Genomic DNA, 27,868 nt, shown 5'->3' on the forward strand with positions numbered 1-27,868 from the left:
AAAAAATGGTGAGGGGTGAAGCTGGAGAGAAGGGTAACCAGTCAGAAGGCTAATATGGTACTCTTGCCAGGATAATGATGAGAACTTGTACCAAAGTGGTAGCCATTTGGAAGGAGAAAAAAGAGAGGACCAGGATATGCTCTGGGGGTCAAATCAGATGGATTTAGGAACAGATTGAATGGGAGAGTTGGAAGACTGAGGAAACAGGAGTCATACCAAGGTTTCAGCCTACTGAAACACGGAGGATAATGGTGTTGTCGGCTGGTATGAGAACTACAGAAAAGAGTGTTCTTTGCATGGGAAAAAGTTCAGCTTCAGAAATGTTGAGCTCATTGTGCCAGCAGGTAATCTGTGTAGTGATATACTGGAAGCTGAACAAAGTGCAAGATTACACTAGCACCTGAGAGGTTACATGGGAGCCTCTTGTTGGGTAGGGATTGTCTCTATCTGCTGCCGAATTGTACTTTCCAAGAGCTTAGTACAGTGCTCTGCACATAGTAAGTGCTCAATAAATACGATTGAATGAATACAATAAACGGCAGTATCTGAAGTGATGTGAGTGGATGAGTTCCCTACGTGACTGAATGTAGATGTGAAAAGAGTATAGGACTCAAAACAGAACTCTGTAGAGAATGAGAAGCTGGAGAGGAGCGACCAAAAGAGACTGAGAAGATGTGGTTGGAGAGGTAGGAGAGAAGCAGGAAAGAACCGAATCAGAGACCAAGGCTGAATAGCAATTAGAGGATTAGGGTGTTGTCATTTCTCTGGGCTTTGGCACCGGCTTTTCCTGTGCCTGTTCTCATTTTTAGATTGTTTAATCTTTTATGGGCCAGGAAGAAGCATAATTCTATGGATTATTTCCATGGATTTTTCCCAAAGCTTAGTTCATTTTTTAAATGGCATTTATTGAGCACTTATGACATGTCAAGCACTGTTCTAAGTGCTGGGTAGATGTAAATGAATCGGGTTGGATACAGTCCCTGTCCCACACCGGGGCTACTAATTCAGGTAGGAGGGAGAACAGGTATTTAATGCCCATTTTACAGATGACAAAACTGAGGCACAGAGAAGTTAAGTGACTTGCCCAAAGGTACAGAGAAAGCAATTAGAAGATCTAGGTAATATTAGAACCAGGTCCTCTGACCCCCAGACTTTTGTTCTTTCCACTAGGCAATGCTGCTTCTAAGCAAGTTCATGCTGCTTAGTATAGCACTTCACACATTTTTATTGATGTTATGGATCGATTTTCTTGGTGACTCAATAGAGGCTGTAGCATGATGAAAAGAAGGTCACCAGAGAGCCATCTTTGGTATCTGTTCACACTACACTCCTACCTGCTCCCATTCTCTAGGCACTTTAGGCATTGAGATGGATCCTAGAATAACGGAGAAATAATGTTTCACTTCTCTGGTGCCCACAAAGCCTCTCCGCCTAGAAGCATCTCAGTGTTTTTCCAATGGGCCTCCGTATCTTCTGCGCAATAGCTACTGACATGATTCAGAGATCACTCTAGATGTCTCTGCATGGAAAAATAGGGCAGATTGCTCTAATCAATATACTTCAAATTTACATAATTAGTGGGTCACTTCACTCAGAATCTTGAGGGGCTCAGAATCAGAAGGACTTTAAAAAGTATGTCAATAAACATGGTTATAAGCCACAGCATGAGATAACCTGAGTTGTATATACGCATGTATGTATGTATGTATGCATATATGGAAAAACAACAAGAATTGAACAAAATCCCACACAGCACTTTTTCCTTCCCAACTGTTGATTTTCAGTGAACTGTGAGCCTCAAATCCAAGGTTAGTTGAGAGTCCAGAAACTCATGTCTAACCTCCTAACCTATTCACTGTACCTCACCCATGTACTGTCTCGCTGCTGACCTCTCACCCATGTACTGTCTCTGGGCTGGAACACTCTCCCTTTTCATATCTAACAGATAATTACTCTCCCCCGAATCAAAGCCTTACTGAAGGCACAAAAGGCCTCCCCTGAGCCCTCTTTTCCTTTTCTTCCACTCCCTTCTGCATCACCCTGACTTGCTCCTTTCATTCATCGCCCCTGCCAGCCCCATAGCACTGTATTCATCCCCGGTCCCAGCCCCACAGAACTAATGTACATATCTATAATTAATTTATTTATATTAATGCCTGTCTCTCCCTCTATACTGTAAACTCATTGTGGGCAGGGAATGTGCCTGCTAAATTGTACTCTCCCAGTGCTTAGTATAGTGTCCTGCACATAGTAAGAGCTCAATAAATACAAGTGTTCTATTGTTTAAACACTAACTTCTAAGCAACTGAAGTTCCTTATTTAGTCATAGGCTCTGCTCAAGCAGAATTTTTGTGATTTTATTTTTCCACACTAGGATGTGGGAAAAAGTCTCAGTCATCTTAAATTGTCTTGCATAGGCCTGGCCCAGAGAGGAAGGGAAGGTTCTCTCCAATCTGAATGACAGTGATCTAGGCAAGAGATGTTCTTAGTAGAAATGGAAAAAGACAGATCGGGCTAGGCACACAGGAATGGAAAAAGCAGCAATCTTGAGGCTCTATTAAGTTGTACACAGCAAACGATACATTTGAGAGGACAAAAACCTGAAAGTTCATGGTGAACTTGACAGCCAGTCCCAAATGGCAGCTGGCATTCAAAATTTACTTGGCTCACTTCTTCTTTCTGAGAATAAGGGATAGTCATTTACTAGTGAAAGCTGACTGGCAGGACAGAAAATCTTAATGATCTCATCATCATATGGCATCCCCTCTTAAATTTCCTCTACTGGACTTCTTCCCTGTAGGTAACTAAAGCATACAGCTGTATTTATACAAAATGGCCCATTTAAAATTGTCTCCATTTAGAGATAGACTCCAAAATACGAGGCCTATTTAAAATATACCACAGCTTGTGTCAGATATAAATCTATATAGTCATGCAACATTTTCACATTTTTTAAGGATGTACAGATCATGTGTTTACAAACCAGTATATGATCACCAGTTGAAGTTGTCCAAGAGAATTTTTTAAAGTAGCAGGATTCAAACATTCTTCTTTCCTACATATTTTGGTTTGAAAAGACAATCAACAAATCAATTGATGATCTTTACTGTACGCTTACTGTAGGCAGAGCACTGTACTAAGCACTAAAGAGAGTATCTTAAAACAGAGTTGGTAGAGAAAATTCTAATCTTCTATTCATCCTCTTTGAAATTAGGTTGACGGCCCGTCTTTCTTGATTCTAGTTGTTTATGGTATTTAATAATTACGTATCATACACCAAATCTGTGCTAAATACAAGATAATTTGATGAGACAGTTCCTATCCCATAGAGTACTCATTTGAGGTAGAGAGAGCATTGAAAGATGAGAAAACAGAGGTAGAGAGTGTTGAAGTGTCCTTCCTAAGATCACAAATAAGGTCAGTGGCTAAACTGGTATTAGAACATCCTGACTCTCCTGACTCCTGGGTCTAAACCCTAACTCCATTAGCCCACGCTAACTCCTTCCAGTCTCTAAGCTGTCTCTAAACTGAGACAAGCTACAGATCCTTTCATTCCACAGTACTTGGAGAGTATTTGGGTCCCCCTTTGAATGGAGGAAAAGCCAAATAAAAGGAAAAATGATGTCGTTAGATGTAATACATTGTGGTTTATGCTTTACTTTTATGGGGACTGATTAAAATATCAAAAAGACAAGCAGGTGGAGGTGGTTTTGTATGGAGTTTGGTATATTTCTCTGGAATTTAGGAGAATTTGCCCATAACCCAAGCCTTATGCAAAACACCAGTTTCAACATCAAGTGCATTTAATAATAATAATCAATAATTATAGTATTTGTAAAGTACTTGTAAAATTTCTCTCTGACCTCCCTTCCTCCTCTCTCGCCCCGCTCCGGTCTATTCTTCACTCCGCTGCCCGGCTCATCTTCCTGCAGAAACGATCTGGGCATGTCACTCCCCTTCTTAAACAACTCCAGTGGTTGCCTATCGACCTCCGCTCCAAACAAAAACTCCTCACTCTAGGCTTCGAGGCTCTCCATCACCTTGCCCCTTCCTACCTCTCCTCCCTTCTCTCTTTCTACCGCCCACCCCGCACGCTCCGCTCCTCTGCCGCCCACCTCCTCGCCGTCCCTCGGTCTCGCCTATCCCGCCGTCGACCCCCGGGTCACGTCCTCCCGCGGTCCTGGAATGCCCTCCCTCCTCACCTCCGCCAAACTGATTCTCTTTCCCTCTTCAAAACCTTACTTAAAAATCACCTCCTCCAAGAGGCCTTCCCAGACTGAGCTCCTCTTCCCCCTCTACTCCCTCTGCCATCCCCCCTTTATCTCTCTGCAGCTAAAGCCTCCTTTTCCCCTTTTCCCTCTGCTCCTCCACCTCTCCCTTCCCATCCCCACAGCACTGTACTCGTCCGCTCAACTGTATATATTTTCGTTACCCTATTTATTTTGTTAATGAATTGTACATCGCCTTGATTCTATTTATTTGCCATTGTTTTTACGAGATGTTCTCCCCTTGACGCTGTTTAGTGCCATTGTTCTTGTCTGTCCGTCTCCCCCGATTAGACTGTAAGCCCGTCAAATTGCAAGGACTGTCTCTATCTGTTGCCGACTTGTTCATCCCAAGTGCTTAGTACAGTGCTCTGCACATAGTAAGCGCTCAATAAATACTATTGAATGAATGAATGAATAAAGTGCTTACTATGTGTCAGGCACTGTACTAAGCGCTGGGGTAGAGATAGAAGCAAATTGGTTGGACACAGTCCCTGTCCCACATGGGGCTCACAGTCTCAAACCCCATTTTACAGACAAGGCCCAGAGCAATGAAGTGATTTACTCAAGGTCACATAGCAGGCAAGTGGCAGAGCAGGGATTAGAACCCATGACCTTCTGACTCCCAGGCCCATGCTCTATCCACTACCTAATGCTGACTGGCCTTGGACCTGCCTTCTGAGTGACTTTAAGAGTACTGGAGGCTGATGATGAAAAGTCCCTTAAGAAAGTTGGGCACCGAGTGTATAATAGCTAGAAACACAAGGCAGCGTATATAGTATATATGTTCAGGAGCATATCTGCATAGACATACACATGTGCAAGTAGTGGAATATATTCAAATTCTCTGAGTATGTTCAGAGAAAGTCTTCTCTGGATCTGCTACTAATTAAATGGAGCCAACAAAACATTCATTTCTTCATACAGCATTCTGCTTTACAGTTAGATTCAAACTGGGGTAACTAAGGATGGACATTAGAGCCTGAGAGGAAAGTTTGCCAGAATTCCAGAATCAAAATCCTTCAGACTCCCTTGTGGCTTGTGATACTCACTCTGGGTTATACCCAACCCAGACACTTACTCCTTCACACCCCACCATTCCCCCTGGATGGCACTGCTCCTACACTGAAAGAGGTGGCATCAAGAGAGCTCAGTTTTGCACAAGCCTGTCTAGCAAAGAGGCTAGCAGGTTTATCAATCTATCGATCATATTTATTGAGTGCTTGCTGTATGCAGAGCCCTGTACTAAGCTCTTGGGAGAGTACAATACAGCAGAGTTGGCAGATGAACTCGGGAAGCAGCATGGCTCAGTGGAAAGAGACCGGGTTTGGGAGTCAGAGGACATGGGTTCGAATGCTGGTTCTGCCACTTGTCATCTGTGTGACTGTGGGCAAGTCACTTAACTTCTCTGTGCCTGTTACCTCATCTGTAAAATGGGGATTAACTGTGAGCCTCATGTGGGACAACCTGATTACCCTGTATCTACACCATCACTTAGAACAGTGCTCTGCACATAGTAAGCGCTTAACGAATACCAACATTATTATTATGAATATATATGCCCAGAGTCAGTTTGCAGTCTAGAGGGGAGACAACATTAATTTAAATAAATTATGGATACGTATAAATGCTGTGGGACTGAGGGACTGGTGAAGAAATCTCAGTGCAAGGGTGATGTAGAAGGGAAGGGAGTGAGAGGATAAGAAATAAAGGCTTGGTCAGGGAAGAATTCTTGGAGGAGATGTTCTTTTAATGAAGCTTTGAAGCAGTTGAGAGTGACTGTCAAATACTGAAGAAATAGGGAGTTCCAGGCCAGAGGCAGGATGAGGGCAAGAGGTCAGGGGTGAAACAGATGAGGCATTATAGTGGGGAAGTGTGAAAGCTGGGTTGTAGTAGAAAATTAGGGAGGTACGAGGAGGCCAGGTGACTGAGTGCTTGAAGGCCAATGACAAAGGGTTTCTATTTGATGCAGAGGTGGATGTGCAACCATCAGAGGTTCTTGAAGAGTAGGGAAACATAGCCCGAATGATTCTGTAGAAAACTGATCCTGGAAGCAGAGTGAAGTATGGACTGGAGTGGGGAGAGACAGGAGGCAGGGAAGTCAGCGAGGTGTCTGATAGAGAAATCAAAGCAGGATAAGATAAAGTGTTTGGATTACTGTGGTAGCAGTTTGGATGGAGGGGAAAGAGCAGGTTTTAGCTATGTTGTGAATGTTGAACCAACAGGATTTAGTGACTGACTGAATGTGTGGGTTGAATGAGAGAGATGACTGGAGGAAAAATCCAAGGTTGCAGGCTTATGAGACAAGGATGATGGTGGTGCTATCTACAGTGATGGGAAAGTCGGTGGGAGAATAGGGTTTGGGTGAGTAGAGGAGAAGTTCTGATTAGGGCACTTTAAACTAGTGATGTCTGTGGGAAATCCAAGTAGAGATGTCCCGAAGGCAGAAGGAAATATGAGACTACATAGAAAGAGAAAGGTCAGAGCTGGAGATGTACATTTGGGAATCATCTACATAGAGATGGTAGTTGAAGTCATGGGAGCAAATGAGTTCTCCAAAGGAGTGGGTGTAGATGGAAAACAGAAGGGGAACCAGAACTGAGCCTTGAGGGACTCCCACAGAGGAGAACAAGGAAAGGACAGTGTTAGGGAAGCAAGATTGGATAATATTTCCAGGAGAAGGGGGTGGTTGACAGTGTTGAAGGCACTGAGAGGTCTAGGATGATTAGGATGGAGTAGAGGCCATTAGAGTAGGCAAGAAGGAGGCCACTGATGACCTTAGAGAAGGCTGTTTCTGTAGAGTGACAGGCACATGACAGAGAAGTAGTGGAAATGGGATTAAAACCCAAGTCCACTCACTCCCAGGCCTGTAATCTTGCCACTTGGCCACATGACTTTTCAATTAATGAATTCCTCTCTTAAGGTATTTGAGAACATTGTGATGTTGGTCATAGGTTTAGGCCAACGATTCCTGCCCTTGATCAGGTGGACACTGAAGAAAGAAACGAACTGAAGATCAGAAATTGCTTTTACCCTGAATTCCAATTAGTGCTTTAAGCAGAGGTGCCAATTTCAGGGAAGGCTACTGACCACTGCAACATGGGTTTCCAGCTGGAGAGTGTTTATGTCCCCAACACTTTCAGGAGTGTGCTCTAGACCAAGTTTCTTAGCATGAGCAAGCCTGAAGAAACTAAGAAATGGGCATGAAAACATATGAACTTTGGACATTCTAAATTATTAATTTTTCAAAACCTGCCTGCCATGCCTAAACCAAATCCCACTTGCTCCTCCTCAAAATCATTACCAGCTTTTTGCCTCCAAGGGGAGGCGAAAGGGATTTATGTTTTCACTAAGGTATCGTAGTTTTAAATGGACATCCTGGTTCAATGGACTATCAAAGCTTTTAGTACAGTGCTCTGCACACAGCAAGTTCTCAATAAATATGACTGATTGATCAAAGCAGGAGCTGCAATAGCAAGTTCAGCTATTTTACATCTTATTAAATGAACAAGTTCTCTCATCAATTGGCACCTTCCCCCAATATATATTCTTTTAACATTTGAAACTAGAGAAGAAAAAATAGAAATGTTTTACAATAAAACTTATTCATGAATATTCCTTTTTAATCCAGTGAATATTATGATAAAATGACAAAACAAATTTGGGAATTATTGATTGGGATTAAATGCTAGTTAAAAATGACCAACTCTCAGAATCTGAGAGTTTGTCCTCTCCTCAACCTGAATGCATAGTAGCACACATTGACAGATACAGACAATTCCCAACTGACATTGTGAACCCCTCCAGGGATGGGAACTGTGTCGAATTCCCACCTGTAAATCCTTTTCCAGCACTTAGTACAAAATTCTGCTCAAAGTAAGCCTTTACTAAATACTTTAGGTCATATGGATGGGCACACTTACCAAAAGGCATCATCAGACAAATTTACAAACAGAACCACATACACACCCAGACACAAACAGTCCTGAAACCTCTCCAATAGACAGACAACCTCCGTGGTCCACATACACACACAAACACATGTACACGCACCAAACAGCTGCTTAGGAGGTATTTTCCTCTTGCAGGGCTACTTTAAGGAATCTCTGAATGAAGTGCTAAATCATTTTCTTCTGGGATATTTGCAGAGACAAAACTTGCACATATCTGGCTAATTTTAGTCCATCCCCTTTGTGTTGCAATAAAAGAAAAATGTTTTATACTCTTTCTTTGGTTGTGTCACATTTTGAGATCATTAATGAACCAAATGAGATGAGTGAATTTTTACAGAAACTATGTATGAAGGTGTTTCATATTTCCCTTGATTCTAAATTTAAAATGGTGCCTCTTTGCAGTAGCTTTCACCCTTTTCTTTTTTACTTAAATTGTTTCTAAATTACATTGGTAAGCTTAGCCAGGAGTGTCTATCTTTTTTTTCTGGGGAAAAAGGATCAATATTATGCTTTGACATAAGGCTGAGAGAGAGAGAGAGAGGCTTCACCATATGAAAAATGGGCAAAATATAAATACCTTGATGATCAACAAATGGTTTTAAAATCCAGGGGGGAAAAATTATCCTCTTAGTCACCAGTCTCCCACTTTCTCAGATCTACCTCCCTAACCACCATTACATGTAAGATTTCTCCAAAATCCATTTCTTCTCTTTTTTTTTTTTTACTTATTTGATCCTTTGATCCTTTCTCTTCTAAATATTTTTTTTCCATGTTTTCTACCTCTTCCTTTACATTGTCCCTATACACAGGGCCTGCCTTCCTGGTATCTTGTTCTCATGGATATTCTGGTTATTTTGTATTTCTCTCCTCTTGGTTCACTATTTTTCCTCTGTACTCCTTGCCAAATCCTGCTATATCTTTGCCTCTTTTTGGAGTCTTTGGATTTCTTCCCTTTTCTATTTGCCTTTTCTGTTCTTTGTCGCCCTCTTTCTTCTAGATTGTTTTATTTATCATATCACAAGTTCACACTTGTGGAGTGCCTGAAGAGAGATCAATTTAGGGAGTGGACCAGGGATAGGTTAGAGAGGGAGCTAGCAGATAGGTTAGGAAGGAAAAAGATTAGAGAGGGGACTAGGAGACAAATTAGAGAGTCAGTCAGTCAATCATATTTATTGAGCACTTACTATGTGCAGAGCACTGTACTAAGAACTTTGGAGAGTACAATATAACAATAAGCAGACATATTTTCTGCTCAGAGCAACTTTACAGTCTAGAAGAGGACTACAGGATGGGTAGGGAGGGGACAAGGAGACAGATTAGGGAGGGGACTAGGGGACACGATCCTGTTCATTCATTTATTTCTTCAATCATAATAATAATAATGTTGGTATTTGTTAAGCGCTTACTATGTGCAGAGCACTGTTCTAAGTGCTGGGGGAGATACAGGGTAATCAGGTTGTTCCACGTGAGGCTCACAGTCTTCATCCCCATTTTACAGATGAGGTCACTGAGACACAGAGAAGTGAAGTGACTTGTCCACGGTCCCACAGCTGACAAGTGGCAGAGCTGGGATTCGAACCCATGACCCCTGACTCCCAAGCCCGGCCTCTTTCCACTGAGCCATGCTGCTTCTCTCTTCAATCATACTTACTGAGTGCTTACTTTGTGCAGAGCACTGTACTAAGCGCTTGGAAAGTACAATTTGGCAATAGATAGAGACAATCACTACCCAAAAATGGGCTCACAGCCTAGAAGGGGAGAGAGACAACAAAAAAATAACCAAATAGGTGTCAGTACCACCAAAATAGATAAATGGAACTATAGATAAATGCACTTGTTTTGTTTTGCTGTCTGTCTCCCCCTTGTAGACTGTGAGCCCGTTGCTGGGCAGGGATCGTCTCTATCTGTTGCCGAATTGTACATTCCAAGTGTTTAGTACAGTGCTCTGCACACAGTAAGCACTCAATAAATATGACTGACTGAATGAATACACATCATTAATTAAATAGGTACAGCAATAAATATGTACAAATATATAAAGTGCTGTGGGAAGGGGAAGGAAGTAAAGCGGAGGGAGTAGGGGCAATGAGGAAGGGAGGAGGAGCAGAATCAAAGGGAGGACTAAGTCTGGGAAGGCCTCCTGGAAGAGGTGAACTCTCAGTAAGGCTTTGAAGAGGGGAAGAGAGTTAGTTTGGCGGATGTGAGGAGAGAAGGCATTCCAGGTCAGAGGTAGGACGTGGGTGGGACAGGTGGGAACGAGACACAGTGAGGAGGTTAGTGTCAGAGGAGTGGAGTGTGTGGGCTGGGCTGTAGGAGGAGAGAAGGGAGGTGAGGTAGGAGGGGGCAAGGTGATGGAGAGCTTTGAAGCCAATAGTGAGCAGATTTTATTTGATACGGAGCTTGATCGGCAACCACTGGAGATTTTTGAGGAGGGGAATGACATGCCCAGAGCATTTCCGCAGAAAGATAATCCAGGCAATGGAGTGAAGTATAGCCTGAAGTGGGGAGAGACAAGAGGAAGTGGCTGGGAAAGGGGAAAATGACTCCTCCTAGAAATGTAACCACCTTCTAGGTTACTGGTTTCAACCTCTGGCCCAGGAATCTGGGGAGCTTTTCAAGGTTGGAAGGGGAAATTCAGGAATTCCCATTCCAGACTCACGACCATGCAGTGGGGAAGGACAGACGGGGCAGCTGGAGGAGCTTATTCAATTGGATCAATCAAGAGCTGAAGGGGCAAAGAAGGAGTGTCCAGACGCTGCATGAAGCATGTCTGACCCTTCTCACCCGGCCCAGACAGGCAGAGAGGATAATAATGCTGATAATAATGATAATGATGGTATTTATTAAGTGTTTACTCTGTGCCAGGCACCACTGGGGCAAAGACAACATAATCAAGTTGGACACAGTCCCTGTTCTACATGGGACTCACATTCTTAATCCCCATTTTATAGATGATGTAACTAAGGCAAAGAGTAGTTAAGTGATTTTTCCCAAGGTCACAGAGCAGACAAGTGATGGAGCTGGGATTAGAACCAATGTTCTCTGATTCTCAAGTCCATGCTCTTGCCACTAGGACCTGCTGCTTCCCCCACCATTACCTCTGTTCCAGTGCCACTACCCAAAACCTCATGTGGAAGCTACTTGTCCTCCCCCAGCATCCCCGGCCCCATTCTCAGCCCAGTCAGGAGGACATTCCTTCCACCTCTATTCCCCCAACATGATTCCCTTTCCCAACCAGGTTGATCATAATAGGAGTGGCATCTTTTAAACAGTGTGGATATCCTAAATGCCACATTGCCCCGGAAAAAAAGTACTGATTTTAGCAGAATGATATAAATCTGGCCTTTTTTTTGGTTCCTTTTCTCATCTTGAAAAGGCCATCAGAAGAACAAATCTTGGCTCCTCCACTGTTTTGCTATGAGAACTTGGGCAAGTCACTTACCTTCTCTCTCTCACCTGTAAAACGGGGATTAGAACTATGAGTCCTTTGTGGGAAATGGACTGTGTCCAACCTGATCAATTTGTATCCAAGCGCTTAGTACAGTGCTTTGCACACAGTAAGTGCTCAATAAATACGAATGAATGAATGACTGAATGAATCAACCCCAACACTGTATTTAGTGATAGCACATAGAACATATTTAACAAATACCATTAAAAAAAAAACAAACAAAGGCAACTAGTATCTTTTAAGGAGGCTGACTCGATGTAGTCATAAAAAAAGGTTATAAGAAATAATATTCTAAAAAATTGTAAGTTCACCCATACTTCAAGTAGACCCCAAGCCAAGTCCATGTGTAGTATTTTTACTGACCACCTCGAACAATAATAATATGTGGTATTTGTTAAGTGATTACTATGTCTCAGGCACTGTTCTAAGCGCTGGGGTAGTTACGAGATAATCAGGCCTGACACAGTTCCTGCCCCACGTAAGGCTCAAAATTTAAGTAGGAAAGAGAACAGGTATTGAACAGCTATTTTACAGATGAGGTAATTGATGCAGAGAGGTTAAGTGACTTCCCCAAGGTCACACAGCAGGCATGTGGTGGAGTTGGGATAAGAACCCAGGTCCTTCTGACTCCCAGACCCGTGCTCTTTCCACTAGACCAAATTGTTCCTCATGGCCTATTCCTGAGGCCGGGAAAAAGCCAATTGTGAAACTTACCATTCCACAACGTCAATAAGACTCTTGCTTTGCCCTCGGAAGAATTTCCTGTTCTTTGGTCCCACTTTAAAAAAGATACTTGTTAAATGGCCATGGGCTTGCAAAGAAGCAAAACTAATAGAACCTACTTGAGATCTCCTAAGAAGCAATGATAACACTTGAACAGACCCGGCATTATACTCAAACCACTTCTGATTGATGAATAGGAAAAGCTGAGAGGTTAGCACGCGTTCCTAATTAGTCTTGGACACAAAGCAAACAGCTTTCATTGCCTGCCAAGAGCTGAATATAACAGTGAAAAACAATATTCCAACTTAGATTCAGAAATACTAACCTGAACTAAATTTATTACAATTTACTTTTGGGCTAAGAGAAGGTCAGCATGGAAATAAAAAACTGTAAATCTATTGAATTGAGCTTAGATACCAATCTTCCTGCCCTTCGAGTTCTTCTGGCTAGATAATTAAAAAGTAAAAAATGACCCCAAATTGTATGCCTATGCCCGTACTTGGCGATGCACTAATAAGTAAAGTTCAATATGAAAGCACATAGGTTCAGTTTTTCAGTTTTAGATTTATTATCCTATTACAATCCAACTTTACTTCCCTCCAATACTGAACTGGAAGCTGAATGAACCTGTCAGAATCAAAATAGAAGAATCTAAAAAGAGCCCTTAATGACTTCGAATTCGGATTCTCAACCTAGGAAGCAGGAGTCTCCCTTAAGTGTTTTCAACTTGGCAGTAATACTCAACTTTATAGAGAGTTTATCCCCATATGCTGTGTGACTCCCACTGGGACATAACATGTGCAGTTACTACTTATCATCCTGGCAAGTGCTGTGCTCATCTGCTTATCTTACTAACCAGTACTCATTGTTGTTTTTTACAATTAAGGAGAGTACGTTTTTGGAGGCTGAAAAGAATCCAGGGAAACTACACACCTGTTACACTTCAAATTAATAGGAAATCAACAAACATCATGACTATCAACACGAAATGCAGTGGGAAGGTTTTGGCCATGAGCAAAAATGAAGAGACCAAGCCCAAAACCAATAGGGAAAAAAAATATCTGTAGATCTGCAGAGAAGCAGCATAGCTTGGTGGATAGAGCACAGACCTGGCAGTTGGAGGACCTGGGTTCTAATGCTGGCTATGCCACATGTGTCCTCTGTGACCTTGGGCAAGTCACCTCACTCCTCTGGGCCTCAGTTTCCCCACCTATAAAATGGGGATTAAGACGGTGGGACAAGGACTGTGTCCAACCCAATTACCTTGTATCTACCCCAGTGCTTAGAACAGTGCCTGGCACACAGTAAGAGCTTAACAAGTACCATTATTATTATTAGGATCTCCTTAATTTGTAGCCCCAAATGGCAGTCATCCCATTGTTATCAGTTCTTTAGGGGCAGGGTATGTGTATGCTAATTCCATTGTATTGTACTCTTCCTACAGTGCTCTGCACATAGTAAGTGCTCAATAAATACGAATGATTGATTGCTCCTTGTCATCTTTTTTGGTTTGTTTTTCAGTGGCAGAGATCAGATTGGAAACATCAGCGTGATCCCTCCACAATCTAAAACATAGAGCTCCTGTAAGGGTCCGTGTTGTCAGACATGGATTAGTGCAGCCATCCTGGGTGTTTGCTGAGTCTACACAAAATTAATAGTGAAGCCTTATGATTCAAGCATTAACAATTCAGAATTCTGCCTTTGGCTTGGACTCTGTTCCTCGGAATTACTGGTGAAGTCTGTGACACACTTATCTACCTCACTGGGTCTAACAGGGACAAACTCTTTTCTTTGGCCTCTGTAAAGCCTGCCTAAAGTTGGCGAATTGCTCTGGAATAGACAACTTTCTTTGGAAGGTTTCAGATAATGAATAATTCTAAAGCCTGGGCTTCGTAAACCAGCTCAGCTTTCTCTGGAAGAAGAGGGAAGACCATGCTAAAATAATTGCATCATTGCTAATGTCACACCTCAGAGTAGTCTGCAACCTGAGCAATCAGTTAGGAAGATGTCAGAACTATCAGTTGGTAACTGTGAATGTTTCAAATGATACAGGCTTGTCTTCAAACATGTACTGTAAGACTTATTTTTCTTAAAATAATTAAAAGGCAAATTCCCATTACCTGTGACAAACTAAGTTTATATAGACGTGGTGATTTTCTGTTACACAGTCCTAGTCTGAAATTTATTTAAAATAAGAAAGTCAAATTAGTTTTTCAGTTTACTTTTGAACTCCTTTTCTTAAAAAAAATAAGATTTTCCTATGCCATATGAGAAACTCCTCACTCAAATAGTAAATGCACATGCATATTTAGGTTCCCAAGTTATTATCTCAAAGCAGGCTGATCTTCATAATTTGGAAATTGAATATTTCTTGAAATTGATATTTTTTCACCAAGCCAATAGTCTTTAAAATAAAATGATGTTTATTTGGGCAAAGCACCCAGTATATGCCCATTCTGAGTGCTAATTGTATAATGCCCCTTTTCAAAATAACATAATATGGGTTCTGCTGGTTTCTCTGTTTTGTGTTTGAAAAATAGATTGTTTAATAACCCATCAAAGCTATATGTAAACCAAGGAAACAATAGAACAGATGTTGACTACTGTCTTGTGCCTCGTAGACATAATTAAAGACAATGAGACACTCACGCACCCAAATAATAGAGGACAAACAAACAGAAAAATGTACAATATAAACATAAAGTTCATTTTCTGGACACCTGCCTTGATAATCTGTGATATTATATCATTTATTCGGTGATGAAAATTGCACAAAAAGTTTTTATTTGCTTATCTGAATTCTGCTCACATCATTCAATAACACAAGATCATGAAGGGTTTTAATTGAACCATATTGGTTTTAATTTCACTACTGCTGATTACCACCCCAGACAGTTCCAGAAACTCTCTCACTGTTACAGTGTAACTAAATTCAAATAATATAGAGTACCACATTTCCTGTAGCAGAGGCAAGCCCGGTCCAGACAAAGAGTAGGGCGGCTCTATTGAAATAGTTGGCCTTTTCCCTATGATATACAATATATATTTCCCATAACCTAACCATAAAATTGAAAACAAACTGCACATTTTAAAAGATAGTCTTGCTGGAGAGAGGATCCGAAGAGCAGTTAACTAGGCATGAATATTCCCACTTTATATTTGTCTTGGATTCATACTTAATGCCCTAGTTTATTTATGAAATCTCCCTCCCCACCAAAGGAGAAATATAAGTAAATCAAGTATAAGTAAATCAAATTCAAAATCAATTACGGAATGAGAGAAATAAAATAGTTTAAATGCTGTGTTTCTAATTAACTTCAGTTCAAAAGCAATTGACACCTTGTTCTGAGCCAAAATACTGCAAATACACCAGCAGTCTGAATTCGGGAAAACCAAGTCCCTTACTTTTTCCTAAAACGAAACTGAGCCATTTTCGCGAATAAAAAAACTCATTTATAAACAAATCCATTAACCTAAAATGAGCCCTCCAGTGAGTGTTATTGCATTTTCATTCGAGCTAAAGGACGCAGCTCTTTTGCCTACTGCAAGCACACATTTTTTCTGTGTTTTATTTGGTTATATGTAAGGAAAGCGGAATCTAATATGATCTGCATCTCTCTATGCTAATAAAATGGTGCTAGCCCATTTCCATAGACAACACCATAAAGCATAAATACCAAATGGGAAACAAATGGAAGCATAATGCCACTGCGAAGCTAACCAATCAACCTTAAAACAGCAGAGATAGATCTCATCCAGGAGTTCATTCATTCTTTATAGAAAAGCAATGAACATATTCCTAGGTGAATCAGATTAAAAAAAAACCTCAGAAGCTCCGAAAGGTTTGTAAAGCACTAAATTCTTTTGATTTATGAAGGCAGCATCCACCGCACTGAGCAAAACAGCTCAGCATGCCTGGACCCTTTTCCCTGAAATTCCTTTATTAACACAACCAGGCCCTGCTAGTGAACAAAAGCAGTGGTGCGGTGGGTATAAATCATTAATACGGTCCTGGGCAATGGCTGAATTTCCTGTGTTAGTTGGAAAGCCCTCCTGCACAACAGGGATTTTGGGATTGGAATTGGCGGCTATAAAATGTACTCCATCATTCTCTGGGCTTGACACTTCCCCACTGCCTCGTACTTTTTCCATCTCCTTCTTCCCCAAGTCTTACCAACTCGATATGTATCCTAAGGTTCTTACTGAAGAAAAACATTCCAAATAGTAATGATCCTGTAGGACTTGGGGTGGCACTTAGACCAAGAATTATTTACATTCATATATGTTCATTTACATTCATATACATGTTTAAAAGGAGTGTGGAGCACGCACGCGTGCGCGCGTGTGTGTGTATGTGTTAAACTGAAGCTGATGGTGCTTTTCCACCACAAGAATATGGAAGATGAACCATGGAATGAAAGGGGAAAATCAAGGTCGATATTTCTATGGGGCCAGATACAACTGTGAGGATATGGTGAGAAACACGGATTATGCAGATATGTGGAGAAGCAGGCCCTTTCTGTATTCCTTGTTTCATTTAATTTTCCCACAACCCATGCAGTCATAAACATCTGCTGCTCCTTTTCCAAGAGAGGTACAAATCTGAAGGAAACTAGAGGAAGAGATCCAGAGGGTAGAAGAATAAGTAGAGTCACCTAAACAACTCCTTTCTTGCCCTCGTGGTATTGTGCAGTAGAAGATGTGGATGCATTTGATTAAGAAAAACAACAAAAAACTGTCCTTTCTTTTCTCATTCTGACTGGTCAAGACAAAACAAAATGAACACATTAGACAGTTCAGAAAATATTATGGGAATGAGGGAACCTATCAGTTTAACGCGATAAAATGAATATGTCTTCAAGTATCCATTTTCAGTAACCTTCTTTGCTTTCAGGAAATACTAGGGAACAGTGCAGAGGAAGAGAATTGTTGAAAGAGAAATCCCGTATCTCATGCTTTATATCAGGGGAAATAGGACAAATGATAAGACCACAGAGAAAGCAATCATTCTCATAGGAAGGAGACTCAAAGCTCAAGTCCCCACGTATCGAGTTCAGCAGCAATGCAAAAACCTTAATATTCCCCTGGGTGCCAAACCTTAAACAACGGGACAATGAGGAAAAGGCAGTGACACAGAGGCGGGGCAGATAGCGAGGTGGGCACTGCAAGCCAGTCTATCCTACAACTCCAGGCTACACTTTTACATCCATCCAGCAGAATCAAGATTATAAGAATAAGCCTGCATTGCTTGCCAAAGTCCCTCTGCATTACAGAATAATGACATTCTGAAGGGAAATAAATGAAGCCCTGCAGTGCTATTCTGTCTGCTTTTGAAAGTAAATAACTTTGCTACTGACAAGAGAGAGACAATTTCCCCCCCTCCTCCTGCCACAGAGCATTAATTGAGCTATGCAGCTATATTACATCCCTAAGACAGATTGAGCATTTGACAGGAAAAGGAAAACTACAGTAAAACTCAAGAACTCTGGCTTCCTCCCATCCTTGCCACTGAATGAGCCTGCCTGACCCTTGGGAAACGGAACTACTGCATCTGGAAAATATTCAAATAAGCTTTTGCACTCACCTGCCCCCCAACTCTAAAGTAAGTTTTCCCAGCTGAAATACTGTAGCTGGTTTACCAGGGCACTTTTAGATCGACAGGATCCAGCATCCCATCTTAAATTTCACAACTTCAGTCTTTTTTTTTTTTGGTTTGTTTTAAAACACAGATATCCCTGATTGATCGATAACTTCATAACACATATTTAAGAAAACGCTGTTTGGGGCCACAGAGAGTAGATTTGCAAAGGCGGCTGAAACCAAAGCCCAGGTCCCAGCTCGTGGATCAGGCATTTATGGAAGAGTCCAGCATTCCTCCCGTGACGAGCATGCGGAGAGAGAAAGTAGAGATACTCACAGAGATGCAGATGGGAAGACCAAGGGGTGTTAGGTTGGTGTTTTTGATGATGAGGAAAATCTAGTCAGAGTCGAATAGTGGTCAAAAATCGAATGCAAAGCAAGCACCAACTTTTTAAGATTGAACTGTTTTGTTCTGATTCGTCATGGCTGGAAAACCTTTGTTATTTAAATTTCATGCCAGCGCCTACCTTTGTTCCACTTCTACCAAAAAACCGTCACCTTGCTGGGAACATAAACTGCCCTACTGTGTGCTTTTAGCTCTTACTACAACACCTAATTTTGATTCCGAGTGTGTTTTACACAACAAAAAGGAGCAGGATCAAAACAGTGAGATCTCTCCTCAGTTGGAGCCCTGCTACTGTGCAAAAGACCAAAGGCCCTAACTACAGCAACTGAGCATACAGTAGACATTAAATATGCTATTTTCTCTAATTAAATTCACTGGGCTGCTGCACTGACAGAGGAGGAGGGGTACGCCATGGCACAGAAGTCAATGGCTCCACACTAGGCTAGTCAGGGCTAAATGTGTGATGCAAGCAAAGAAATAGCAATAGTTTCTCAGGAGACCTCATGGACTAAACCCTTCAGTTTTAACCTGATAAATCAATCTTCGAAATGCCTTACTGAGGTGGCAGGCCTGGAGGGATTCTTCTTCTGGAAAACTGTGACTTCCAGTTTTCAGTAACATCATTAGAATGCAAAATAATGCTAGGTGATGAATTCACATGCTCACTGCTTTTGTCACCACCTCTCACCGCTCTCATCTGGCTTGAAAACTTAAACAAGGCATTTAAATTGGAACATCCTTGCTCTCTTCCAGATTCCATTTGGTCTGAGAAATAGGAGCCCCCCTCCCCCTCACTCCCTCTCCATTGACCCCCTCCCCAAAGTGGCATTTCCCCCACAGGTCTCTACTCACCCAGCGTTCGGATTCCCTGGCTGATGGGAACAAAGAGGAGGAAATGCCTGCTCTTTTTCTTGACAAATGGCTCTCAATTTATTGATATTCAATAAATATCAATAAGGGCCCTTTCCTACCAGTGACTAGCAAACAGTAAAGCCAGTCAGCCCCTTGCCCTGTCAACCGCCAGGGAGCTTTGAGGAAGAAAGATGATCCCAAGACAAAGGGGCAGGGAACAGGTGAAGTGTTCTTAGGATCCAGCCCCCTCACCCAATGCCCTCATTTTCCTCTCTTAAAGTAGTCGGCATCCTCTGTGACTGCTCATTTTCCCTGCCTCTTGGTATTTAGCGAGAGGGCTTGGTCAAAGGACCTCCCAGTACTATTGTGGTTGAAAAATGACCCCATCTGACACCGTCCCACTCAAGAGGGCCAGACAAGCTCTTATAAAGACGAGGCACGCTGCCTGAGAAAGACAGCTGCCTGGAAATCATCTGTGTGGGGGTGTAGGGGGAGGGGCGGGGTGGGGAGGGGAGCATGGAGGACTGAGGGAAGAACCCTCTCTAGAAACCTGCCTCCCCACAGAAGAGGTGCTTTACAGTGTGAAACTTTAATGGTGAAGGAAACTTACTTTATCTCTGGTAATTGAATTAAACCACACACCCGGATCTCACTCCTCGTACATTAAAGGTCTCTCCAGATGGGACGATTACGCCCACCTCTTCGTCAGATTTGTTTCATTCATATGATGACATTTCCTGAGAGTGCTACACTGCCCCCTTAGGCACAAATGCATCAACCTGAAATTGTTTACAATGTTGCAATTTCTTTCTCTTCTAGAACACTATTATTTGCCTGACAAACTACAGTGTTTTTACCCTACTGATATGAATAAACAAGCATTATGTTTCCTCTTGGGGCTGGGAGGCCAGTTAAATGAATCAGAAAACCCTAAAAAGATTGTCTACCCTCAGTCCATCAGCTTCTGGACAATTATTCAAGGCCCAGCTGTAAGAAAAACAGATGGTGAGTGAGCTTTAGTAATGTGGCCTTCTTTCACTCATGCAAACCTAAGCAGCAGTTGTATGTTCTCACATGGAAATCGCCATGAAATAGCAGGCAGAGAAACAGAATCATGAAGAGCTCAAATTTGTAGGCTAACAGATGCTGATAATTTTCACGAGGGAAAGTCAGATTAAATAATTCGACAGCAGAGGCAGATAGCAGTATCTATACAGAAGGGAAACAATCTAGAGTCTGCATTATAAAATCATAGGCGCAGTCTATGAACCTGGGATTTAGAACCTTTGATGACAGCCCCGCAAAAGCAGTTTCTCCAATACAACCACCCCAATGCTGCCCTACTGAAACCCTTCAAGATAAAAGCGGCTTCTGATTCCGCCTCAAAAAATTGCAAAAAAACCTCTATGGCGTCTTTCTGTAAAATGTATATGCTGGTTCTGGGTCAGTCAGTAATCGGAGGCTGGAAATGTACTCATTCAACCCTTTTTAATTCTTTAAACAATTTAGACATTAAGATAATCTGTTCTAATTCTTCTCTGCATTATTGACACTATTGACCACCCCAATCCACAGCACTATCTAATAAATCAACATTGAATTAAGCCATGAAGAAGGAACGTGATAAAAAGCCCTTCAAACCACTATAAATCATCAGATTGAGGAGCCTGAGGTGAGTAACTTGAATGGGAATTGAACTTTTCTTCATGATCATAATGGGTACAGCCTAATATTTCCAAATTTATAACTCCAGCCTGTGTCAGGGGTGATTTTTTTGCCCCCCTCCTTTATCTTTAGTATGAAAGCTGGTCTCACAGATCACCATCTATGCCGGGAACTACTTTCTAATTAAAGACAGAGAAGGTTGATATGGAGGTTTCTGTTCAATTGCTTTCGATCCGAGGATGTCCACTATGAGCAATGACTTCATTTAAGAGGAATTACCCTTTGTACAAACCACTTCACTATTTAAAACAAACCACATGTATCATCATTAAGTGGAAAAAATTACCAATCTTCAGATATTGACAGTGGCATGGCCTGTTTAAACCTCCCTCTTTTTTTTCTTTCTTTTGCTATTTTAAAATGTGGTGTTTGGACATTTGACTTTTTCTAATTCATATGACAAAAGGAGTATTGTCTAAATAGCACCAGAAAACCCAGAACTTTTCTGCTAGTGAGGGGAGGGGAATACTTGGGGTAGGCGGTAGGGCAGCTCAGAGGCCACAAAAGGTACCTATTGTTTTCCGTAGAAGGTTAATACATAGTCCTGGGGGGAAACGTGATATACGCTGTTTTATTGCCTTTCGCCTTCCCCACTCCTTGAGGATCACTGAGCATAAGGATAGAAGCTCCTCGATACTGTATTTCAGTTCAGTGATGCCCTGCCCGATGAACCTCTGCTACTCAATTGCTTTCTCCCTGGAGGAAGTTGTGGTACCCAGTTTGCCTCAGATCTGAGAGTCTGGCCTTTGTAATTTAGTTCCCCAAAGCCCAACTCGGGCCTAGGAAAACTAAATCTGGATTTCTTGCTCTAGAGAAAGATTGGCCAGTCTATGTTTCAAACAAAAACAGCAGCATATGTGTGCGGATTCCACTAAAGGAGTCCCTGTGGCACGCTTGGCTCAAGAAGAGCCGCAGAAGAAGACTGGAAGAAATAACATTCTGAACCAACATCCCGAACCAAGGGAAAGAGCAAACCTAGTTTAAATAAGATCAAGACTGATAAAAATATTGGGCTACCTAACCTGGGCCTAACCTAGAGAAAGAGATAGGTACCAGAAAGTCATTGTATTTCCCTAGGGATTGAGGGGAGAGACATGAGAACAATTTCCACCTTGAAAGGAAACAGAGAGTGCTTTTTCATTTTCATTGTTAATAAGTTTATCTGACCTCATACCAAGGTGCCCAGTGGAGTTAAATGCTGCTACATTTGATCAATTTCAGAACAAAACAACATTTTTCGCTGCATGAATGAAGACAAAAGATTGCACCTGTAGCAGAAAAGTTTTGTCCATGCATAGAACTAAAGTTAGAAAGCCCTAGAACTAAACTCAGGATCAAAGGGGACACATTAAAAAGATTTGTTATGGGACTAAATACTGAAAGGTTGAAAAGACAAGTGGGTGGGAGAATGGGGAAGACAGAGAAAATACAATCGTTACTCTAGGAAATTAAGCAGGAAATAAATAGTTCAATGCTGAACTTTATTTTGGGAGCACATGTTACATGTCATTTCAGAAACATACGTTACATTCTGAGAGACTTCTCGTTTGTTATAAGTAGAAAAAATAGTAACTGCGAAAAGAGAAGATATGAAAAAGCAATACAATATAGTGTCAAAATATAACTGTTCATATTTAAGGCATTCATGCTGTAAAGCCAAATTCTGTATTTTAATAGTTTTTTCTCCAAATGCAATGCATCAAAATGAAGTATGATTTGTCCTGGTGCTTACAGTTCACCTGCTTTCTTTTACTTGTCTTCAGATAATATTACCCAATGCAATGTACAGTGTTGCTATTTAGGGGCAAATGGATCATTACATTTTGTCTTTTGAGTTTGGAAAATATTACTATGAACTACTGAAATGGACTCAGTCTAAGAATTTCATGACACATAGTCCATCAATAATGAGGCACGTATACCCAGGGCATAGAAATGTACCCTCATACAATTCTTCGAGGAAGTGAGCATATATTCACAGACAACCGCACATATGTGTGTGCATGCACGCACACATGCACAAATTGCAATTCTGCTCAAACTGGTAAAAATTAACAGTTTTTACTAAACTTAGAGGTTTCAAATAGCTAAACAGGAATGGGAATAAAAACATAACTTTAAGAATAGTTTTTTTGGCACTATAAGTGTTCAATTTAAAGGGTTAAAATGATACTGCTCTTTTCAAGAGGGCAAAAAAAAAAGATTTTAAACATGCATCTGGTATCACTTTTTATTCTTTTCTTGAAAGAAATGATGCCATTGAATTTGCTGTTTCTAAATATACATGGAGTTGCACACATCTCCTTAAATCTTAAACCATAATGTTTACACACTTGGAATATTGCATCATCACCTACCTTACCTTTATGCAATATCTTTCCACAAATTCTTGAATAGCTAGGGTGATTTCTAACCTTATTTCCCTCATTCCTTTCCCAAACGGCACTCTAAATGATCAAACTACTCTAAATGATCAAATTGATGTTTAAGAAACTTGGAAAATAATCACTACAAAGAGAGAGCACAGATCATTTTTACTTTTCTACTTGTTCTGTGATAATTTCTAAAATGGATCAGTAAATAACAATTCAGGACTATATGCAGGGTGACAAAGAATAATTAACAGTAATCATGATTTTAAATTTAGTTGATGCAGGATATTTTGATGAGAATCACACAAGTACATTCACCTAATAGAGAATACACACCCTTACACACACACATTCACTCACAAACTGTAGCGGAGCATAAATCATTGGGAATGATGCCAGTACTCTCTTGGGAAATAATATCTCCCAATGCAGGTTATCCTAGAGGAATTTGTTTTTAATGTTGTTGAGAGGAATAAAATATTTTGCTTCTAGGGCTTTTAAAACAAAGAATGTTTTTCAAAGATAATAAATACAAAATTTCATTTTTTTTCCTCTAGCAGTCAACACTGTAATTGGTTTAAATAAATATTTTCAAACCACAACCCTGAGATTTTTACATATATATGTGTATATATAAACATAGCTGTGTGCATGCACAGTTACGTCTTTGGAGGGGAAACGACCGATTTCAGGACCATTTTGTAGTATTCTAACAACCTCAACTTCTGCAGGGGAAGTTTGAGTAACAACTGAGAATTGACACTAAATGGCAGGGTTAAGGTGAATCGAGAAATTGAAAAAAAAAAAAACTGAAACCATTTTAAATTCTCTGAAGATGAGGACAGGCACAGAGAGAATAAAATAATTCTGATTTGTATGACACCATATTAGTAATGATTGTATTAAAACCTTCTTTACCCTCAATATAGAGGTGGCACCTCTGATTTAAAAGGAGGTAGGAGGAGGAGAGGCATGAGGGAGATCACACGGCACTGAACTAGCGATTCCCAACACACAGAACCAGTGAGCCTAACATTGGAGTTTTCTGAGACAAAACACATTGAAACTGAACACTGACTGCAAATGGAAAAGTCCGCTTGTGACACCACTGAGAAAAAATTTCCAGCCCACATCTACAAGCCAACGAATGCAAAGAGTAATAAAGCTTGCCTAGAAAGGGGTGCTCACCGTGCCTTGATTTGGGAGAGATTTCTGGATTAAAATACTTTTGTGACTCAAAGAGTGCCTCTGTCCAGTCCAGTCTACAGGTTTAGAAATCTTTACACGCCAAACTGAGCGACCTTATTATTCTTCTTCTTAATATTATTTCCCACCCCCCTCAACTTAAGTCAGCCGGATTGGAATTGCAGGCGGCAGGGCACTTCAACAAAGACTTCCAATCCCTGGCTTCACATGAATGGTACAACGAAATCGCCACAGAGGAGATTTACATGAGAAGTGCGATTTATGCCTGCAAGTGAGGGAGGAATAACCATCTTGGTGGTTGAAACCCCGGTGCCGTTAGAGCTGGGAGTCAGGCAAGTGAGAGCCTTCGGCATATGGGCCAGTACCTGTTAGGGAAGCTTTCAGCAAAGACGAGCGCTGTCAGCCGCACACCATCCCTTGCAACTTCTTCCACCCAGCTCCACACACACACACACACACACACACACACCGCACAGACACACACCACCCAGACACCCACCACACACACACAGCCCCTTAGTATTTGTTTCAATGCAGAAGCAAACGCCGCTGAGCCACGCCGTCCTCACCCATCCCTCCGGAGAGAGATGCTCTCCAAAAGCAGATTTTTTTGGGGGGGGGAGGTTAGGTGGGGGGTGGGTTGTTGGTTTTCGGTTGTTCCTTTTTTTTTTCTCTCTCTCTCCACTCGGGGCAAGAGGACTATGGAGCAAACGCGAAAGCGCCGAGAAAATAAAGTCGACTTACCTGCTGTAAGTACATAAAAGTCAAGGCACAGGAGAGCTGGGGACACATACCCACGTTGGGGAGAGCTACGCAGGTTGCACCCGTAAGGGGATGCTGCATGGTGGAGCTCTGAAGTCTACGCAGAACAAGTGAAGACGCTTGCATGCAAGCACGTTTCTCCTGTCTTGTCAGCACAGTTTGGGAGGGAGGGGGTGTGTGTTGGGGGGGGGGGAAGGGAAGCGCAGCTAAGAGGGGGTGTTTAATTTGCTGATTACCTAAGTACCCAACGGTGTCTCTCCCCCTTTTTATTTCCCCCTTAAGTTGCTAGAGCTTTGCGTTCATTCGTCTACGCCTGGTAGTTTTAGAACTACAATTTTGGTTCTTGGTAAAAAAACAAAAAACAAACAAAAAACCACAACAACAACAAAAAAAGCCCTGGAAACAAGCCCCCACCCCCGTTTAGGAAAAAAAGAAGAAAAAAAAAGGAGAAAGCAGCAGCCTGCAGCCCTAGTGACGAGCAAACGGAACTTCCTCAATGACAGCAAGGACCGGTTCTCCTCTCTACACACTGGCTGTGCTCGCTAGGAGGGGGAGGAAGGGGGAGAGGAAGGAAGGGAGAGAGAGAAGAGAGAGAGAAAAGAGAGAGGGAGGGAGGAAGAGGAGGAAGAGAGAGAGAAAAAGAGAGAGAGAGAGAGATGGACTCACTGAGGCTCAGGCGGCGGGAGGTGATGTTGCAGGGCTTCTCATTTGTCAGTGGGTCGGAGAGCAGCAGGGGCTCTCCCATCACCCAGATTCAAATCCTGCAGGTGAAAAAGCCCCGGGGAGGGAGAGGGGGAGGGAGGGAGCCAGAAAGAGAGATCTGCGGCTCCGGAGGATCAGGGGGGCAGGATGCAATGCCCCCGGCCCGGACTGGATGGCCGACCGATAGATAGGGACGGTGCTTTGGACGCCCCCCACCCCCAGCCTCACCGGTGCAAGAGGGGCCTCCTCCCAAGGGCCCGGAGGACGCAGAGGGGCTATTGGAAGGATGCACACGCTCGGCCAGCCTGCATCAGTCCTGACCAGTCCAGCCCAGTCCTGCCCAGTCCTGCCCAGTCCTGCCCAACCCAGCCCAGCAGCGCACAGCAGAGCAGAGACGCGCCAGCGAGGCGCACGGCGGGATGAACAGCTTTTAGCTTTCCATCGCCACCCCAGCCGCTATCTCTGTTTCCAGGAAAAAAAAAAAAGCATATAAAACCATCCCTAAGATTCCGAGCCTGAGAGTAACACCCGCCACTGAAGTACGTGAATAAAGCTCGCTTTTCGTGCACGTTAGCTTTCCGGGGAGCGAAAGGAACTAGAGATGCCGTTCATCCCTCCTCATCTAAAAAGAGTAGAAGAGGGGAGGGCGAGCCGGGCCACCAGAAGGGATCACACCGTCCGTTTTCAGGGTTACAACGCTAACTTTTGAAATGCACTGGTTACTTAGGTCACTTCTCTAGCGTTACCTCGGTGCTCAAATGATTATACCACTTTTTTTCCCATATAGATGTGGACTATAACATGTATGTACATACACATATAATAGCTCCATGATATAGGATAGATATAGAAATGTAGAGAGAGAATTGCTTAGAGTAGATGCATATACCACATAAGTATATGTATGTATTATATATACTTATATCACTTATGAGCATATGTGTATGTGTGGAGATATACATATATACATACATGGCTTCGTTTGAGGGGGGAATGAAGAATTTACTAGCCTCCCCAGAATGCCAATAAACTGTGACCTGCAAATCAACAAACAATTTGATCCTCGAGGCTTCATACACTCTCTCCATACTCTTCTTTACAGAGTTAAAAACTATAGTCAGGGGGACCGATGTTTTTAATGGCTTTTGACAAGATGACTGCATTGTTAATTTTTCAGGAAAGGTCAAAGCATGACCTTATTTGGCTTTTGTTTGAAACATACCTTCCCAAGGTTGATGTAAGCTAAGGTTAACAGACACATCCCGATCAAAGACTAGTATTTAGGAAAATTCATATTAATCCACGTGGAAGGAAAGCCTTTGTCATCACCAGTGCCACCAATTTGCTATCGCAAGGCATTCTTATAAAAATAACTGCTACTTACAGAACAATCAACTCAACAAAGCAGAACTCAATTTCAGGCAAATCAAAATCCTTTTGGAGTAAAAGGAAATTAATTATTCCCTATCTAGGTTTTCCCCACAAAAACTCTTCACAGCTACAAGTGATATTTATGCCAGCTCTCCACCCCAAGCCATATCAGGTACTTTCTGCTCTCACCTTTTCAAAACAGACAGACATTCCAGTAAAGTGGAATGCATGCGTCCCACCAATTAGCTCAAAAATCATAAAGGGCTGAATGAGAACTGTGGAAAGTGTTTGCTTCGTGAAGGTGCTTGATTTGTTTGGTTTTGTGTGGGGTTTGAGGGTGAGTTTTTGTGTTTTGAGAACCTTTGCAGTGTATCAAGAGGACTGAGGTCTTAGATCCTCTGAGTTAGGAAAAAAGCATAAATGTCTTTGTAAAACAGAGAAGAAAACTGAAAACACACACTAGAAGCTGAGAGAGAGAAGCCAAAAAAAAAAAAAAAAGC

The 27,868-nt window shown here is 41.9% G+C and overlaps 1 protein-coding gene across 12 annotated transcripts in view; it reads right to left on the reverse strand.

Moving 5' to 3' along the window:
• RBFOX1 (RNA binding fox-1 homolog 1) overlaps positions 1-27,868 on the reverse strand; it is a 1,878,609-nt gene that overhangs the window by 428,225 nt on the left and 1,422,516 nt on the right. For 4 of the 12 annotated variants that reach the window (XM_029058007.2, XM_029058011.1, XM_029058009.2 and 1 more), the window contains exon 1: positions 25,278-25,448. The exons of 2 other annotated variants lie outside the window; for them this stretch is intronic. In XM_029058007.2, coding sequence (XP_028913840.1) covers positions 25,278-25,421 — 144 coding nt within the window. In that variant the 5' untranslated portion in view covers positions 25,422-25,448. Of the gene's footprint in view, positions 1-25,277; positions 25,449-25,961; positions 26,487-27,868 lie in introns of those variants that run through there. 6 more of the 12 variants (XM_029058013.2, XM_029058008.2, XM_007657472.4 and 3 more) reach the window with 3 other exon arrangements.

Source organism: Ornithorhynchus anatinus, chromosome 2, assembly GCF_004115215.2.
Source record: "Ornithorhynchus anatinus isolate Pmale09 chromosome 2, mOrnAna1.pri.v4, whole genome shotgun sequence".
Classification (NCBI taxonomy): Eukaryota; Metazoa; Chordata; class Mammalia; order Monotremata; family Ornithorhynchidae; genus Ornithorhynchus; species Ornithorhynchus anatinus.